This window comes from Carassius auratus, chromosome 5 (assembly GCF_003368295.1).
Source record: "Carassius auratus strain Wakin chromosome 5, ASM336829v1, whole genome shotgun sequence".
NCBI classification, from domain to species: domain Eukaryota; kingdom Metazoa; phylum Chordata; class Actinopteri; order Cypriniformes; family Cyprinidae; genus Carassius; species Carassius auratus.
This window is the reverse complement of record NC_039247.1, coordinates 10,217,057-10,233,139: the sequence shown is the minus strand read 5'-3', so window position 1 is coordinate 10,233,139 and position 16,083 is coordinate 10,217,057. Positions and strand designations below refer to the sequence as shown.

The window sequence follows — 16,083 nt, the reverse complement described above, 5'->3', positions numbered from 1 at the left end:
AGTGCACACTTTTTAATTTTTTTTCATTTGTTAAAAATTAAAAGGTTAAAATTAAGGTTAAAAATGTGTTGTTTATTTGTGATGGCAAACGCACAAGCCACGGTTTACTGGGCTGTTGTGTGGTGGATTACATTACAGACTCCGACCTAGTGCCATCTTATGATAACTACACAGATGGGGATCTCAACTTATCCCATGATCCAAGAGAAAAATCAACCAGGATCAACTGTATCTTTATAGCCTGCTCTGAGATCTCCATATGTCCAATAGATATCATAAGATTTTTTTTCGTGCACATTAAATAGAAAAACTTATTAGCCTGCTAGTCTGCTTTCGCGATCTACAACAACGGGGCTGCTTTATTATTTTGGGGGGACAGGAGGATGAAAACGTATGTTGTATCTATTTTTAGAACTCCCTGTCTGTGAGATTGCTTTGGGGAGTGGGGGGGTTTGGGATGATGGAGACGAAAATCTTAAACAAAGGGGAATTACAACCTAACCAGCAGCGTGGGAGAATTGAGCGCACGGTCTCTTTAAAGGCGGCACCTGCGCATCGGCTGCTGCTGCTGGTGCTGATGCTGCAGTGCTCGGGTTATTCTCGGTGAAACCAACGGGGTTACTCGCGTTCAAACGACGCCCTACATCATCCATGGCGAGTACACATACTGTTGCTGTTATGACACGCTCAATATCATATTCAATGTTTCTACGTCAGGTTAATCTTATGTTGAGGATAGATATGGAAATAATGCTTACCTTGCAGCATGTGTGATTGCTTTGAAGAATGTTTTCAATTATTATTTTTGCAGAAAGGGGAAGTACAGCTTCATGTGGATGAGACAGACAGATAGCCCACACATTAAAAGTTGTTTCCTTCTAACAACATTCTTACAATATTTTACAGCAAAAATACATTTACTGTCCTGCTAAATTAAATATAATATGGGAAGGTAAATTAAGATATACATATATATGAACGGACAGACAGACAGACAGACAGACAGATAGATAGATAGATAGATAGATAGATAGATAGATAGATAGATAGATAGATAGATAGATAGATAGATAGATAGACATAGAGAGACAGAGAGAGAGAGAGAGAGAGAGAGAGAGAGAGAGAGATAGCTAGATAGATAGATAGATAGATAGATAGATAGATAGATAGATAGATCATATATTATATATTATATTGTATATTATATTCCTTCATTACACACAGACTGATATATTTCAAATGTTTATATTATAAAATGTAATGAACTAATCCGTGCATGTTATGACATTTTTAAATAAAATAATTACATAAAGAGAACAACTGCTCAGAGATTTTCTGAGCATCTCACAAGATCCTTTAAGATGCACATCACTGGAAATGAAGAAACTGTGGTCAGGTTATTTTGTGATGGTTAATAATTAATGTTTATTAATGAAAAGTACACTAACTTTTAAGAGGTAAGAGAGGTCAGTGGTAAATGATAACATAACCACATAATCCTCACCCTCTACAGCATATTTGACGTCATATTTTACAACATACAAAATATGGTCATTGGGACCTTGCCAAATATTTACTTCTCCACTTTCAATGTTATCAGTTTGTATTCAATATTTCTCAGAAACAAGCATCAGTTAATCCATGGCAAAATCCTTTAGCAGACCACACCTTTCTAAGGTAAGAGATAAGGCCTCTCCATAAAACTAATAATTTATGATCTAGAAATTGGTATGCAAAAAAAAAAAAAAAAAGAAAAAAAAAAGAATATAAATAGAGTGTGTGGTTGTGAGAGACATTCAGACACACTGGTCAGACTGATAGAATGGCTCTGGCAGCAATTAGTCTTCTGTGCTTTGCAGCTTTGCTGCCTTTCCCAGGGCTGGGACTGCCTGCAGGATCAGGTGAGGACTGGGTTTAATTACTTGCAGGTCTAGATATGAAAAAGTATGAATTTTATTATGTTAGCTTTTTTGAAGACACTATTATCCACAGAAACTGAGACCAAAAAGTGAATTCATCACGGATTACCTGATTATTTGTTATTAAATTTATTAATGCTCTAAATTACTACAGCATATGTTTGAACTAAATAATGCAGTCCTCTCGCTCTCTCACTCAGGCAAGCTGGAACAGGTACCCGTTAGAGTGACTGTCATTAATGAATTAACTAATGAGCAGATCTCCTACTCCACATCTGTGCTTGAGGAAGGGCTGATGTTTGGTGCCTTAAATCAACTGCAGGACACCAATGACGGTTTCAAGTACTCCACAAATTTTACTGATTTTACTGCTTTAGTTCACTTCACATGCAGTTATGTGATTGTAGTATAGAAGAGTATACCTGATTAACTTTGGTTGAGATTAAATAACTTGTGATGACTGACATACTTGATCAAAAGCATTTGTAATGTACTAACTAAATAAGGTTATGGGAAAATCAGGCTTATCTGTGATAAGTCTGAGATGCTTTTCCAGGCATACCTGACTCAACTGTTGTTTTTTCAGTTTATTATAAAGGGTTAGGGCTCCAAAAAAAAATTCAAAGCAGAATTTGAATCGATTTTGGAGCCAATTCTGATTAATTCTTTATTTGTGTTACAACAACAGATTCACATACACTATTCATAAAACCTCTGGCATATATCTGGAGAGTGTGAATGGATTGGCTGAATCTGATAAGGACCAGACACACTGGGAGCTTCTGTCTGAGAAAGCAGGAGTTATAACCCGACTGGGAGTGGGTACGTGAATGAAGATAATTATATAACATTATTTTATTGTTGTGGTGCAAGAAAGAAAATTTGGCTTAATCTTGATTTACTTTATAACACAAAATAATTCAATCTAAATAGTTTTCAAATGTGCTAAATACAAATAGCTTCCTCTTAAATATAGATTATTTATACTTTGAAATGCCTCAATGTCTTGCAGGAATTGGCTGCTATCAACCCCAGAGAGATGAGAATATGATCCTGAGGTTCACCACTTGGGCCAAACAATAGATTAAAAAAAAAAAATCCACATTGTTTCAGTCATGGGATCAACACAAAATTGAACTGAAATAATAAACTCATAATATGAAACTGAAAAGCCTCCCTGGTCTTTTAACAACTATTACTAACTGGAGTCAGACAAATAGTATAGAGTTGGTATGGAAAAGAATGTGTCAGTATTTTGTTGAACCAGGTTTTGCTTTAATTACAGCCTTTAATCTGCTGCGATATGTCTCTGTCTCTTCTAACTTTGCTCATCTAGACTTTGCAATATTTGCCAACTCTTATTTGCAGAACTGCTTAAGTTCAGTTAAATTTAATGGTGATTATTTGTGGACTGCAGTCTTCAAGTCATTCTACAGATCTTAAATGGGGTTTAAGTTTCATTCATCCTTTTCTCCTTCAACCACTGAGTGATCAGTTTTGCTGTGTGCTTTGGGCAGGTCCTGCACAGGCTCTGTTAGTGCCCTAGGTGAGAATTTAGATTTCTGCAACCCCTCCCATCCCCCCTTACTATTACATAGCAAAACATAAATAGTGATAAGTATCAACATAAGTAGTAATTAAATTGTGATAATAAATAAATGGAGGTGTTGAAGCGCCTTGTTGGTATTTTTTGAGTTAATCTGATAAAATAGCTTATTGAAGAGAACAGACATGAGCTACTCATGTCCAAAAAGTTCCAGACATGGTCTTTTTCAATAGACATTTAGACATTTTTTTGGTGAATTAAAAGTAAGCAGTAATGTAACTGAAATTAAAACAGCATTACAGAAGCTTATTGTAAAGAAAATAAAGTAAAATTAAATAAGCCGTTAACTCAAGCAAAAATGTTCCACAGTGTCAGTGTTGCAGTTAAGATGTTCTAAAAAAGGCTATTTTTAAATACTAAACATCACCTCGTTTTCACACAATCGTTAACTTGTGATTTTTACCTCTATATTGATATTTTTTTCTGCTTCTCTTCTTTGCGCCGCTTCTTGCCTTGTGCCCCTGATAATTCAATTTATTTCACTCATTTTGTTTTAAAGTTCTAGAACAAATAAATGGCAAAACTATTTTAACTCCATGCGTCATGCATAATAGTGATGTTTAATAAGTCATGACGCAGAAAGTGCTAAAAGTAGTCCAACATGACGTTGTCAAGATTAAATGGAATAATTGACTGATCGGATGATACACGGACCTTGATGTCAATGTAATTTTATTCTAACATTATTTTAATCAGTCAGAAATTTTGTAGGAGCGCACGATGGTCACAAGAGGACGCACTTCCGATCTCAGCTGAAAGTCAGATGGCTATGTGTACCATTGAAAAGGTGATTAGCAACACCGGATTGAGTTTACAATTCAGTTTGGGGGGGGGGGGGGGGTTATATATTAATTGTGGGAAGAAGGAAAAGATATATATATATTAAGAGTTATATATTAATTTTTTCTGACATGGTTTTATATCTTTCTCTTGGATATGTTGCACTGTCTTCATTTCATGCTGCAATTCAACTGCAAACATCAAACCTGAACACACTGTCCCTGACTCAAGGATTTTCTTGTCATTCTATTATACAAGCCTCAAATTAGGAATTGATAGTGCTAATTTAATGTGTTTGTGTGTGTTAATTCTGATAAATTCTATTAGTTTAACCCAGTAATAATAAAAGCTTAAAAAAAGAAAAAAAGATTTCTTCAAAAATATTTTTGGGCAACAGTGTACTCTTTGTTATATTTATATATTTCCTGGTACTTTTGCAATTAACAGTCCTAAGAAGATTGTCATCCTTGTTTCCTGTAATGTAATAAGGAAGACAAAAAAAAAAAAAAGGAATCAGTGTAAACACCATAGGCCTGATTAATGTTCTTTCCTCGTGTTTCTTGGCTGACAACTCCTTTTTAAGGTATGACTTCACAGTAATTGTATGACTTATTAAGTTGGAATGCAAAAAAATAAACATAAATAGGTTGTGTGGTTGTGAGAGACATTCAGACACACTGAGCAGTCTGATAGAATGGCTCTGACAGCAATTACCCTTCTGTGCTTTGCAGCTTTGCTGCCTTTCCCAGGACTGGGGGGAAGTGAGGAGCACTCAGGTGAGTTTTCCTCTATAAAACCATGATTTCTGCTTTATATGAGGAGAAACTTGATTGAATTACAATCCTTTTAGGTCAAACATCCTAAACAGCATTTGAATGTGATTTAATAACATTCTCTGAGACTCTCTTGCCCAATTTTCTCTTCTTAACAGGAAAGCAGGGACCAATCCCCATTAAGGTGACTGTCATTAATAAATTTAATAACACAAACATCTCCTACTCCACTACTGCGCCAGTGGGAATGCCGATATTTGGGATCTTAAATCAGCTACATGACAAGAACAACTTCAAGTACGGCACAAAATGTTATCAAATTATTCTGGTTTCATGTACATTACATGTACAGTAGGTTAATAGGTTAAGGGGAAATGGGGCATCTTTTACCATGTCAGTCTATTGTACATGGTTCAGGGCTATAAGGAACTGTTATAGTGCCAGTTAAATTTTTTGTGCTAATTTTGCTACATGCATTTCTTTTAGCTTCACATACACTATTAGCAAAAGCTACGGCATATTTCTGGAGAGTGTGAATGGACTGGCTGGATCTACTGAAAGACACACATACTGGGAGCTTCTGTCGAAGAAAGGAAACTCTATAACCCAACTGAACGTGGGTAAGTGCATCATTTAATTGTATAGCACACACTTTATGTCACAGAGTATGTGTGAAAATGTGTGTGTTTTCTTTTTAGTATTCTGGTTTCACATTATTTACAACACAAATATAAAATATTCCCAACCCTCAATCTTTTACAGGAATTGGCTGCTACCAACCCAAGAAAAATGAGAATTTCATCATGAATTTTACCACTTGGGACTAAAAGGAGATTTGTTTTCTGCGATCACATCTATGGTTATAAATGAGATCTCTCTCTCTGATGCTGATTCAACTCTGATTCAACTATATTAATACCATACTACATTAATCTTGTATCAATCATGAAGCAAATGAATAAACTAATAATTTCCTTGTATCTGCAGAAGCATAATGTTCCAATAAAATCACTTATGGAACTGAAATGTGTCTCTTATCTTTCCACAATTGTGACTAACTAACTAGATACAATCAAATGTACAGTATATTCCGAAAACAGAAGCATTTCCGCAGGTTTAGGCTTTTGTAGAAAAGGAAAATGAATACGCATTCACTGTCTTCTATCCTGTAGAAGCTGAGGGAACAAACAAAAACATTGATTGTGTTATTGCAGTTACAGTATATTTTCCCCTTGTTTTAACTAGCCTCGATTTAAACGACTCCATAAAAACTTACTGCAGGGAGTGAAGCAGTCACAGTCGCAGTCGTTGCAGCGTGTAAACCAGCGCTTCCAGCCCGATTCTTTACTTCTGCAGTTCTCAATTCGACTGCATTTGTGGTGTAGAGGGACTGCATAGCTCTTAGCATCAGGACAGGTGGACGAACACGTCCCATCAATGTCCTTCTCGTTGATCTCAACCCGGCCACGATGACACACTCCTAACGTCACATACAGGAGGAGAGAGAGAATTGTGCCTAACTTATATTTGATAAAGTCAATTAAATGCATTTAGGTGTAAAATGTAACGGACCACAACTATTGTTAAATCTCTACTCATTCAAGTCAAATCTTTTTATAATAAAAATATTATTAAAAAAGCCAATCAACGTAATACATGTACACTTTTTTGAAAGATATTATGTATAAGTAGACATTTAATGTTTTCATGAACAACGTACTTATGTGTTAATATGAAAAAAGTATCTGTACTGATTTTTCACAGGTGTTTTCTCTTTGCTTTGAATTATGAGATGCATTGCATTTTTTGGTGTTTTAGGATTACGGTAAATGCTTGTACTTCATGGATAAAGTCCTGACAGAATATTTCCAGTGCCTTTTCCATTTTTTAGTGGATTTTTTTTCTTACAGAGTGTGGTTATTTTGACGAATTATTTTGAACACCTCTCAAAGTAACAGTGCTGACAATAACAAATTTAGTTATACTATAAATACATGAGACTTCACTTAAGACAGATTAGGTCACAGTTTTGTGTGCACTTTCTGGATAATTCCATAATTTGTGTGCAACGTCCAGCCAGACCAGGACTTACTGAGACAGGACGGTTTAGGCGTCCATTTGCCATTGGACTGACAGGCTCGGGCAGGATCTCCCACCAACACGAACCCTGGCCTGCAGTCGTACCGAACTACAGAACCCACCCACCAATCACTCCCATACACCATCCCGTTAAAGTCCACATCAGGCTTTCCACAATTCACTTGGGAAAAGAAAAAGTCTAAAGATTAAACATGAAATAAAACTCATGAAACACATAAAGACTTCTGTTAAGTATTTCGAGTGACCATAAAAACAAAAACAAAAAACAGACTTTTGAGCCATGTTTCACTTAAAGTCAGTCATAAGGGTTTAGAATGACACGAGGGTGAGTAAGTGATTTTTGGGTGAACTGTCCCTTTAAGATGATGATAAGGTGTACCTCTACAGAAGGATTTGTATCCCACCCAGCAGCAGTTTGAATCTCCACAGTTGTCTCTCTTGAGCTCCTGGTGTCTGCCTTTACACCCTCCAAAACAAAGGGGGGCTGTCCCGGACCAGTAAGTGTCCGCCAGTTCATCCTCCTGTTCCACCTCCAACAGACCTGAGGGACACAGTGCAGTCTTCTGTGCTCAAATACATGCATTCTTTACCAATTTTCAATGTACAATAATTTCAAAGTTTTGTCATTTGTAAAATCAGTCTTTATGCTTAGTTTAGATATCTTGTTCGTTCATAAATGAATCAGGTTCTTCTCTTACCACTTCCTAGATCTTCTTCCACAGTGGTTCTTTCAGTAAATACAGTTAAAGGCTCTTGAGTGAACACCACTTGCAAGGACCCCAGAAACAGCAGCAGAAGATTTCCTACTTTCATGTTGTTTTAATTGCGGAAATTTTCCTCCAAAACAGAAGCTGTCTATATCTCTTCTGTTCTCTTCCTCTGAACGTCTCCGACTTCTTTTCTAATCAGCGTTTTCTTGTTATGTTGTCTCATATTGCAGAAGTCATAATTATATGAATAATATAGAAAAACAGTTTGGATTGGGAACTGTATTCTTTAAAGGCTATGTTCCAGCACCTGTTTTCCTGCACAGAGACAGATGGAAAGAAAGGGGAAGTGTTGAATCTTAGCTTACACTAAGCCGTTAACTCAAACTAATCTCTTAAATTCTGCTAACACACCAGCTAACTTCACCAGAGCAGAGAAAGAGATTACAGATAAAGGGACAGAGCCATGGGAAGTCTGATTTGCAGTTTAGCTTAAATATCAGTTGTGCTGATTGTAAATTTCATGTTTTTCACATCTTGTCCGGTTCGCTTCCCTAAGCAGAGTTCCTAGAGTGCTTGAGACCTGGAGTGATTGTAATTATGACACGAAATTCTGCGTCACAGGTCTATGTAAAGTGCTCAAACACTAACCCCTGACTACTGCAGTGATGCATAAAATTCTGCCTAACCCAGCACAACCTCCTGTCCTGAGACATTCAAACAAACCATGACTCTTCTTACAGACACACACCACACGCGATCACAGGAAAAGTGGATTATTCCCAGAACACACTCTGTACCTGAATACACAAGCTTTCATTTTTTCACGCACAGAAGAGTATTCACAGTATATATACACACTAATGATCATATACACCTAAATATAATAATTTGATATATTACTGTTCGCTTATCCTAATTTTTAATTGCCATATTCATGGCCAAAAATAATGCTTCCTGTCTTTCCAAACTGACTAGCTTTATTCTGTGGAACACAATAGAAGTTGTTTTGTGATATAGATATGTGGCTGGCATTTCCTGCCTGGTTCACCTCATGAACACGTTTGTAGTGTTTCTTGATTGAGTAAAGGGAGCATGTGGAGTAGTCACAATCAGAGAAGTCACATCGATATGCTGGCTCAGTGCTGTGCATGTCTAAATGCTTCCGCAACTCTCTCAGGCTTTTACAGCTGAAAAACCAGACAACTGGCAGATCATGTTCTGACAAACAGGTCTTAAAAGGCGGACTAGATGATTAGAAATATGCAGGGATTATGATGAATGAATGACTGTCTCTGGTAAGGAAGTGACCCCACCTGTACTCGCAGTAGTCACAGTTGTAAGGCTTCTCGTTGGAATGACGAAACTTGATATGGGTTCTCAGCGAGGATGGTGATGGACAGGTCATATCACACAGTGGACATTTATAATGACTGACTTTGATCAGAGAACAGAGAAGAACATCATTAGGCAATATAAGCCTGCGAGGTCCAATACAGCAGAACAAAGTGCAACCTCTGTGACACTTGACATACAAAAAGACCCATAGCATGGCTCCTCATGTGGTCTTAGAGCAGTGAGAACATTGAAATCTTTGACCTACGGACACAAATAGGTGCAATGAGCCAAGCCCAAACATTTTTTGTTATGTTCCATGAAATAAATCAATGCTTCAAATTTGTTTAATACAGAAGGTTTTCATGTTTCATTATAGCGGTTTCTGCATGTGTACCACCTCAAACACAACGCCCTCACCTTCAGTGGAGGTTTGTCATCGAATGTGGTCAAAGAACTTTGTGTTGTTGGCAAACAGTCCTCCACAGGTCAGACATGGCACCAGCTTTTCCTGTGTTTTCATTGTGCTCTCGCAACTTAAACCTGCCTTTGAAAGAGGCCTCACAGTCTAGAAATAAGAAGATATAAACTCAAAAACGTGCAGAATAGTAACATCATCTGCCATGGGGTTCAATATAGGTAGCACAAATATGGAACAGACAAAATGGACAAATGATCAACTTTATTATTAACACAAGGTAGCAGTCTGGACTTTATGTAATATAATCACTGATTATTCTATTCTTTCTGATTTTGTGTTTATCTCATAACTGATTTAGTGCATCTCAAACAGCTGCCACCAACCACTAGGGGGCCTCAGCAAATTTCCAAGGGGTCTATATTTAAAAAAAAGAATAAAATAAAATAAATAACTCAATACATAAGGTAGCCTATTTTTAAAGGAGTGATTTTTGGACCTGAAAATGTCATTTTTAGAATGAATATACATTTTTATAGTTATGCTTAGCTCCAACACATTTCATCAGAAAGAAACTGTAAATAAGGAATTTTTGAATGTCCTTTTCATTAATGCTTCTCCCCTAAATCACAAACTAGAAAAATCATAAAGCTTTCAAATATAGTTGCGGACAAAGGAGGGGCCTTGAAGTTATTTCTGACCTTTCCAGCCACAGAACAGCACATTCTCTTCATTAGCCTCGAGACAATGGGCATGCATCTCCACATGTCTGTAGAACCACTCGGGAATATCCATAGACATCTGCATAGAAACACGTTTATCAGCAGAGCACTTTATTTTTAAAGCACTAAAACACTGCCAAAGAGAATACATATAATAGTAAAATAAAAACCTTCCCACTTATTCTTCACACTTCAATAAACCTGATTTGACAAGCCACATACAGTAAAATATAATCTACTTAAAAATGGAAAATTGCTTTCATACCTCACAGTGCTCCCAAAGACAAAGGAAGTTCTCTTGGACCTCAGGCACAATGTTGATGTTATGAAGGCCTACCGAACAGGCACCCATGTCGCTGTGGCCGTCAAGTAAAGCAAGACCCCATTGCTTCAACTTGGTGTGGTAGCAATGGAAGAACACGTGTCTGAGAAGCTCTGCAATTCCTTCCACTGAGCAGAAGCCAGAGTCTCTCCTCAGACTGTTATGCTCCTCTTCTGTAAAACATGCAGGCGAGCCAAGTATTGATTATGGACCAGGCCAATGGAGACAGTGCCACGTGGAGTATGGCTGCCAGAAACCTTGAGCTGAGACACCTGCTCAGGTTTCAATTATTTAATTTTAAAAACAAAATGTTCTCATTCAAATACTACACTTACTATAGTATAAAAAGGTTATTATATATGAAGCTTATAAGTAGCCCTTTGTATTTTATGAAGGGGCCATCAAATTTGAGAACCTGGAAAACCATCACACTAAATAATTGAAAATGTAGTGTTTTATATTAGTATTAATGTATGGGCTATTTTTGGTTTCTCTTCTAAATACCGTATGAAACGCATATAAAATATATAATAACTGATTCATAAAACAGTATAAATATAAAGGACATTTACCTCTCCGGAAGCTAGTGTGGTCCATTGACATTGTTGGTATATTCAAATGAGTCAAAGACACACACAAAAATTATATATATATATATATATATATATATATATATATATATATATATATATATATATATATATATATATATATATATATACTAAAATAACTGCATATATCAAATAATCCTTCGGAAATGTTGTAAAAAAATTCACCAACTCCCTAAAATATCCCTGAATGTAACATTTTCACATAATCCTTCAAAATACAACCCTCTTTTCAGGTCATCCCAAATTATTGGAAATCTTTATGCAGACACCTGTTCATTATCTACAGAGCTTTTATGTCACAATGAGAATTAAGGGCATACGTATAGACTGTCCCTACACATGCAGATGTATAGACAGAGAAGCTGAAATACAATGTGTCAAGATTCCATACTTTATAGAGGAAAGTCGGTTTAGTAATTAATCAACAATCAGTTTTATTTCAGTATTTTTTTTCTCCAAATGAAAGCAGCAGGTTGTAACGTTTCTCAGGAGCTTCAGTGGTCTAGACGTCGTAGAACAGACGCACAAGATGATACCGGATTCCAAACGCCACGGCACTCCCCAAGACCTGAGAAAGAAATATAATACTATTTCAATCCATCAAAACATCCGTTTCCTTTGAAGAACCAGGGTTTACACTATCTTTCTTTGAAAAGTATTTATATACACATAGACACAAGTTCAAACATCTTTTAATTTGAAATAACCATAGTTTAGCACATTAGCTCTCAAGGGATTCACCTGTATTAACAGCATGATTGCAGTCAGGTTCCTCTCATGGGTAGGTCCCAGCACTTTTAGTACCAGGTTGATAAGGGTCATGTTGTTACACTCAATAAACTCATCATCTCCTTCCTGCCCTCTACGCACATCCAGGAGCCATAACATTTCTGCCACCTGCAGGAAAAAAAGAGGAAATCACATTCAAACATAGAGGGAATACCAAATAGAAATGCTCCTGGCTCTTTTGTAGCAGAAGTACCAGTCTTTTTAAACAAACATTCCTAAACCTGTTTATAATGATACACACTCACAGTGACATGTGTGTGTTTACCTTTAGAATAAGTTGTCCTAATTTGCCCAGGTCCTTCTGTTTGAATTTGGAGTAGCTCATGCCAAGCTTTCCCGTGTCAGACTGTAACCTGCATTAATCAGTTTTAGAGGTCAAGCTCTCATCTCACAACCATCTCATAACCAAAGAGTTTAACACTTTAAATACCCACATATTAAATCAACCTTCAATGACTGTCAAAATGAATTCTAATGCAAATATAAATAAATCTTTGTTATAGCTTGATTTTTAAAATGTTAGTGTAATAACCCACCTTGGCAGGCGATGTCTGGGACAGGGAATAATGTGAAAGAGCTGAGGCAGAGAGTAAATGAAGTTGATGACTTGGGGGATGAAGAAAAGCAGCATGGTCTTACTGAAGTGGCCGAGTATCCCGACCACTGCAAACGTCATTCCAGCAAAGTAACAGAAAGTGTCTCCCACAAACACAGAGGAAGGATACCTGATATGAGATATTCAAAGGTTACATATTTGTTCAAATAGCGCTATTTGTCAAGCTTAACTTTTAGAGATCAGTTTTTTTTACTGGCCTGGATTCAAAAACTTAAGTAAGTACAGATAATCAAATAGCAATAGTTTTAACAAACCAGTTGTGGTAGAAGAGGGCTAATGTGGTGAAGAAAAAGGGAATCATGAAGTACAAAGAGAAAACATGGTCATCCCTGTAGTCTCCTGAAAGAGAAACATTAATCAAAGATCAGTTGAACAATGTAAGCTAGAGAATGAGCTTAAGACCTATTCAAATGAAAAACCAAGCAGCGTCAGAGAGATTTAAGAAATTTAGGATCATGTGACACTGAAAACTGGAGTAATGGCTTCTGAGAACTGAGTTTCGCCCATCACAGGAATAAATTATATTCAAATATATTCAAATAAAAACTGTTATTTCACAATATTACTGTATTTAACTGATCAAATAAATACACCCTTTGTGAGCATAAGAGACTAATTATTTCAAACTTTTAACAGTATTGTATATATAAATTATGCAAATTTTAAGAGATTTGAATCTAGGTGGAAATTTGCTAAAATGGGTTGAAGCTTACCATTGAGCTCCAGAAAATTAAAGATGATGATGGAGCCAGATATGAAGAGAGCTTGCCCCGACTCAATGCCATTGATACCAGCCAAGATGTTAATGGCATTTGTACAGAACACAGCCAGCATCCCCATATATACATAATACAGAATGCCTGAAATACAGTATATAGAAAATACTTAGAATATCAACAATCATACATCTCAAACAAGAGTGCAATAAAATCAGGTCATATAGAGCACCAGACATTTAAGCAGACTGTCAAACTCACCCAAGTCCAGATGCATCCCCAGCAGGACACGGAAAGGTTTGGGCACGACGATGACAGTGTTGCCAAAGTTAGTGAAGTAGACCATGAGTAGAGGCAGGGAGGCCATAGTGGGCAGCATTAGCTTGTGTCTCCATCGTAGGTTCAGAACATCATCAGCAAAACCCAGGAATATCATGCAGCAGATGGCCAACAAAGCACCAATCAGTTGGACAAACTACATGGACATATGCATAAAGTTTATATTTATATATATATATATGTGTGCGTGTGTGTGTGTGTGTGTGTGTGTGTGTGTATATATATATATATATATATATATATATATATATATATATATATATATGTGTGTGTGTGTGTGTGTGTGTGTTTACACATGAAACTTGTCTTATTATAAATGCTGAAAGGGGTTGTTATTATTAATATTTTTGTGGATACCATGAGCTTTCGTAAATTTATAAATGTCTCTGCTGTCATCCTTGTTGCATAAAAGTATTAAAAACCTGAACCCAAACTTTTGAACAGTGGTGTAAGTGGTGAATTCTTGATATGTGTGTATTATTTATGATTAGTGGATGATAATGTCACCTCGTTGTGAGGGAACCGTTGACACCGTTCTCCCATGAAGCAATGGAGGAAGGGCACAGGGATGAAGAGGAAGAGAATGATGAGGAAGACTGTGCCGCTGATAACCCCTTGTGATTCAGGCCTGGTTAATAAAGGAAAGAGAACGGAGTTAATTTCAGGTTCCGGACATAAAATTACAATACAAACTTTTGATGTAAAAATCAACCACTTACACCTCTTTCTTTATGGTTTTATTTAGATCCATGCCACAGAGTCTCGCAGATATGAAATGATTCTTAAAAGCAGGAATAAGCTTCACTGTTGCAACGCACCCAAGTGCAGACATACAACAGTTAATGATAAGAGGAAGAGCGGGAATTGGAGACATCTTCTCCATGGACTAACGCAATATAAAAAAACAAAATACTCTATCTACTGTAATATACCACAGTTATATTTCGATGACTCTAGTTGAAAATAACGTTTGCTTCCTATCAGCAACATTCAAAACTTTTATGTTGCACATTCATAGTGAAGCTGCCATTGGCTTAACATGTTTCTTCGAGGTTGACAAAAACTGTATTACATTTCAGTTAAAATACAACTCCACACCACATAATTATATGAAATCACGCGCAAAAACAATTACAATATGCTTGTTTTCGAACGGACCGCACAGTTTTTTTATACAAAAGTACTGAGTCAATGAACGGTAGTTCATTGGCTTGATGAGAAGCTGATTTTTTAATAAGGTCGGGTAAATAACAAATTATCTATATAAAAACTCTGACCAAATAAACACCATCTGAGGTTATGATTTACTAGTTACTCGTAAGCTTCTTTGGCGTCAAAACCTGATAGATATTTCAGTTTACTGTGCAGGTTTGGCTCTGATCTCATCACAAGATCCACGTCTACTTCCGTCAACATACTGTCTTCCGTCCGCCGACTGGTTACGTCAACTTGCTTATTATACTCGCATAAGCGGATGGTACGACAATGAAAGCTTTAAAGCGAAATACTGTACTGTACACGGTAGTTATAAGGCACGTCTTTTATCAGAAAAATACGTAAATATGTTTTTTTTCATCCTGGGTTCGGTCGAACCTTTGCAGACGAAACACAACAGGAAACAAAATAAAAAAGTACTGTAAAAGTCCCATTTTCTAATCTGAAACACTCTAATAGTATACCAAATAATAACAACAATAGTAATAATAAGTCGTATTATTATTATTTTGTTCTAATCATATTCTATTATATATAACCATATATTTTAATATTTGCCTTAAGAATTGAATTTTGCTAATTTGGTAAACGAATAAAGACTGGATAATGGTATGCTTTAATCTTATATTTGATTAAATATGTATTGCATATTTTGACAGTTTCTCATTCAAAACAAAGAATGCTCATTCTATTATAATATCAATATAAAAATTATTATTATTATTATTATTTATTTTTATTTTTGCAACGATGAACCATAAAGCCATTACAAAAAATATCTTGAGACGGTTACCAATGCATGAGATTTTAAAATGAATGATGGCATATTTTATGATTTTATTAGTATTTTGTAAACTTTTATGTATTTTAGATAATTTTATAAGTGGAAGATTATTACAAGCGAATTAATTTATAAAGTTTTATTTATTATTTATTTATTTTTTAAGAATTTTCAGAATTTTGCTAGGAATTGAAATAAAATAATCATATACTTAATATGAAGAGAGTCACCGAAAAACAGAATTTTGGCTAATATAAAAGACCGTTGATAGAAAATTAGAAAAATCAGTTCAAACATAAAATACGTGGATACTTATATCTTTAAAGTGGTGACA

General features: G+C 36.0%; 2 protein-coding genes across 5 annotated transcripts; both read right to left on the bottom strand.

The window, feature by feature from the left end:
- Window positions 1-6,117: 6,117 nt before the first annotated feature.
- LOC113074647 (sushi, von Willebrand factor type A, EGF and pentraxin domain-containing protein 1-like) lies at window positions 6,118-11,296 on the bottom strand. 3 transcript variants are annotated; one of them, XR_003280680.1, is made up of 9 exons: window positions 10,626-11,296; window positions 10,340-10,439; window positions 9,641-9,788; window positions 9,421-9,484; window positions 9,202-9,322; window positions 7,558-7,719; window positions 7,171-7,338; window positions 6,355-6,558; window positions 6,118-6,253 (listed from the first exon to the last, which is right to left on the bottom strand). XR_003280680.1 is itself a non-coding variant. In XM_026247478.1 (8 exons), exons 4-8 carry the CDS (start codon window positions 7,989-7,991, stop codon window positions 6,240-6,242), a joined length of 663 nt encoding a protein of 220 aa, XP_026103263.1. In that variant the 5' UTR covers window positions 7,992-9,484; window positions 9,641-9,788; window positions 10,340-10,439; window positions 10,626-11,290; the 3' UTR covers window positions 6,118-6,239. The 3 variants fall into 3 exon arrangements, 1 of the variants encoding a protein (XP_026103263.1); XR_003280679.1 differs by having other exon boundaries at window positions 9,202-9,484; XM_026247478.1 differs by having other exon boundaries at window positions 7,877-9,484; window positions 10,626-11,290.
- Window positions 11,297-11,670: 374 nt separating this feature from the next.
- On the bottom strand, window positions 11,671-15,365 carry LOC113074633 (UDP-N-acetylglucosamine--dolichyl-phosphate N-acetylglucosaminephosphotransferase-like). 2 transcript variants are annotated; one of them, XM_026247462.1, is made up of 9 exons: window positions 14,473-15,365; window positions 14,261-14,381; window positions 13,676-13,889; window positions 13,412-13,558; window positions 12,953-13,037; window positions 12,619-12,807; window positions 12,348-12,435; window positions 12,035-12,190; window positions 11,671-11,861 (listed from the first exon to the last, which is right to left on the bottom strand). In XM_026247462.1, exons 1-9 carry the CDS (start codon window positions 14,634-14,636, stop codon window positions 11,796-11,798), a joined length of 1,230 nt encoding a protein of 409 aa, XP_026103247.1. In that variant the 5' UTR covers window positions 14,637-15,365; the 3' UTR covers window positions 11,671-11,795. The 2 variants fall into 2 exon arrangements, with proteins under 2 accessions (XP_026103247.1, XP_026103251.1); XM_026247466.1 differs by lacking the exon at window positions 13,412-13,558.
- Window positions 15,366-16,083: the final 718 nt, after the last annotated feature.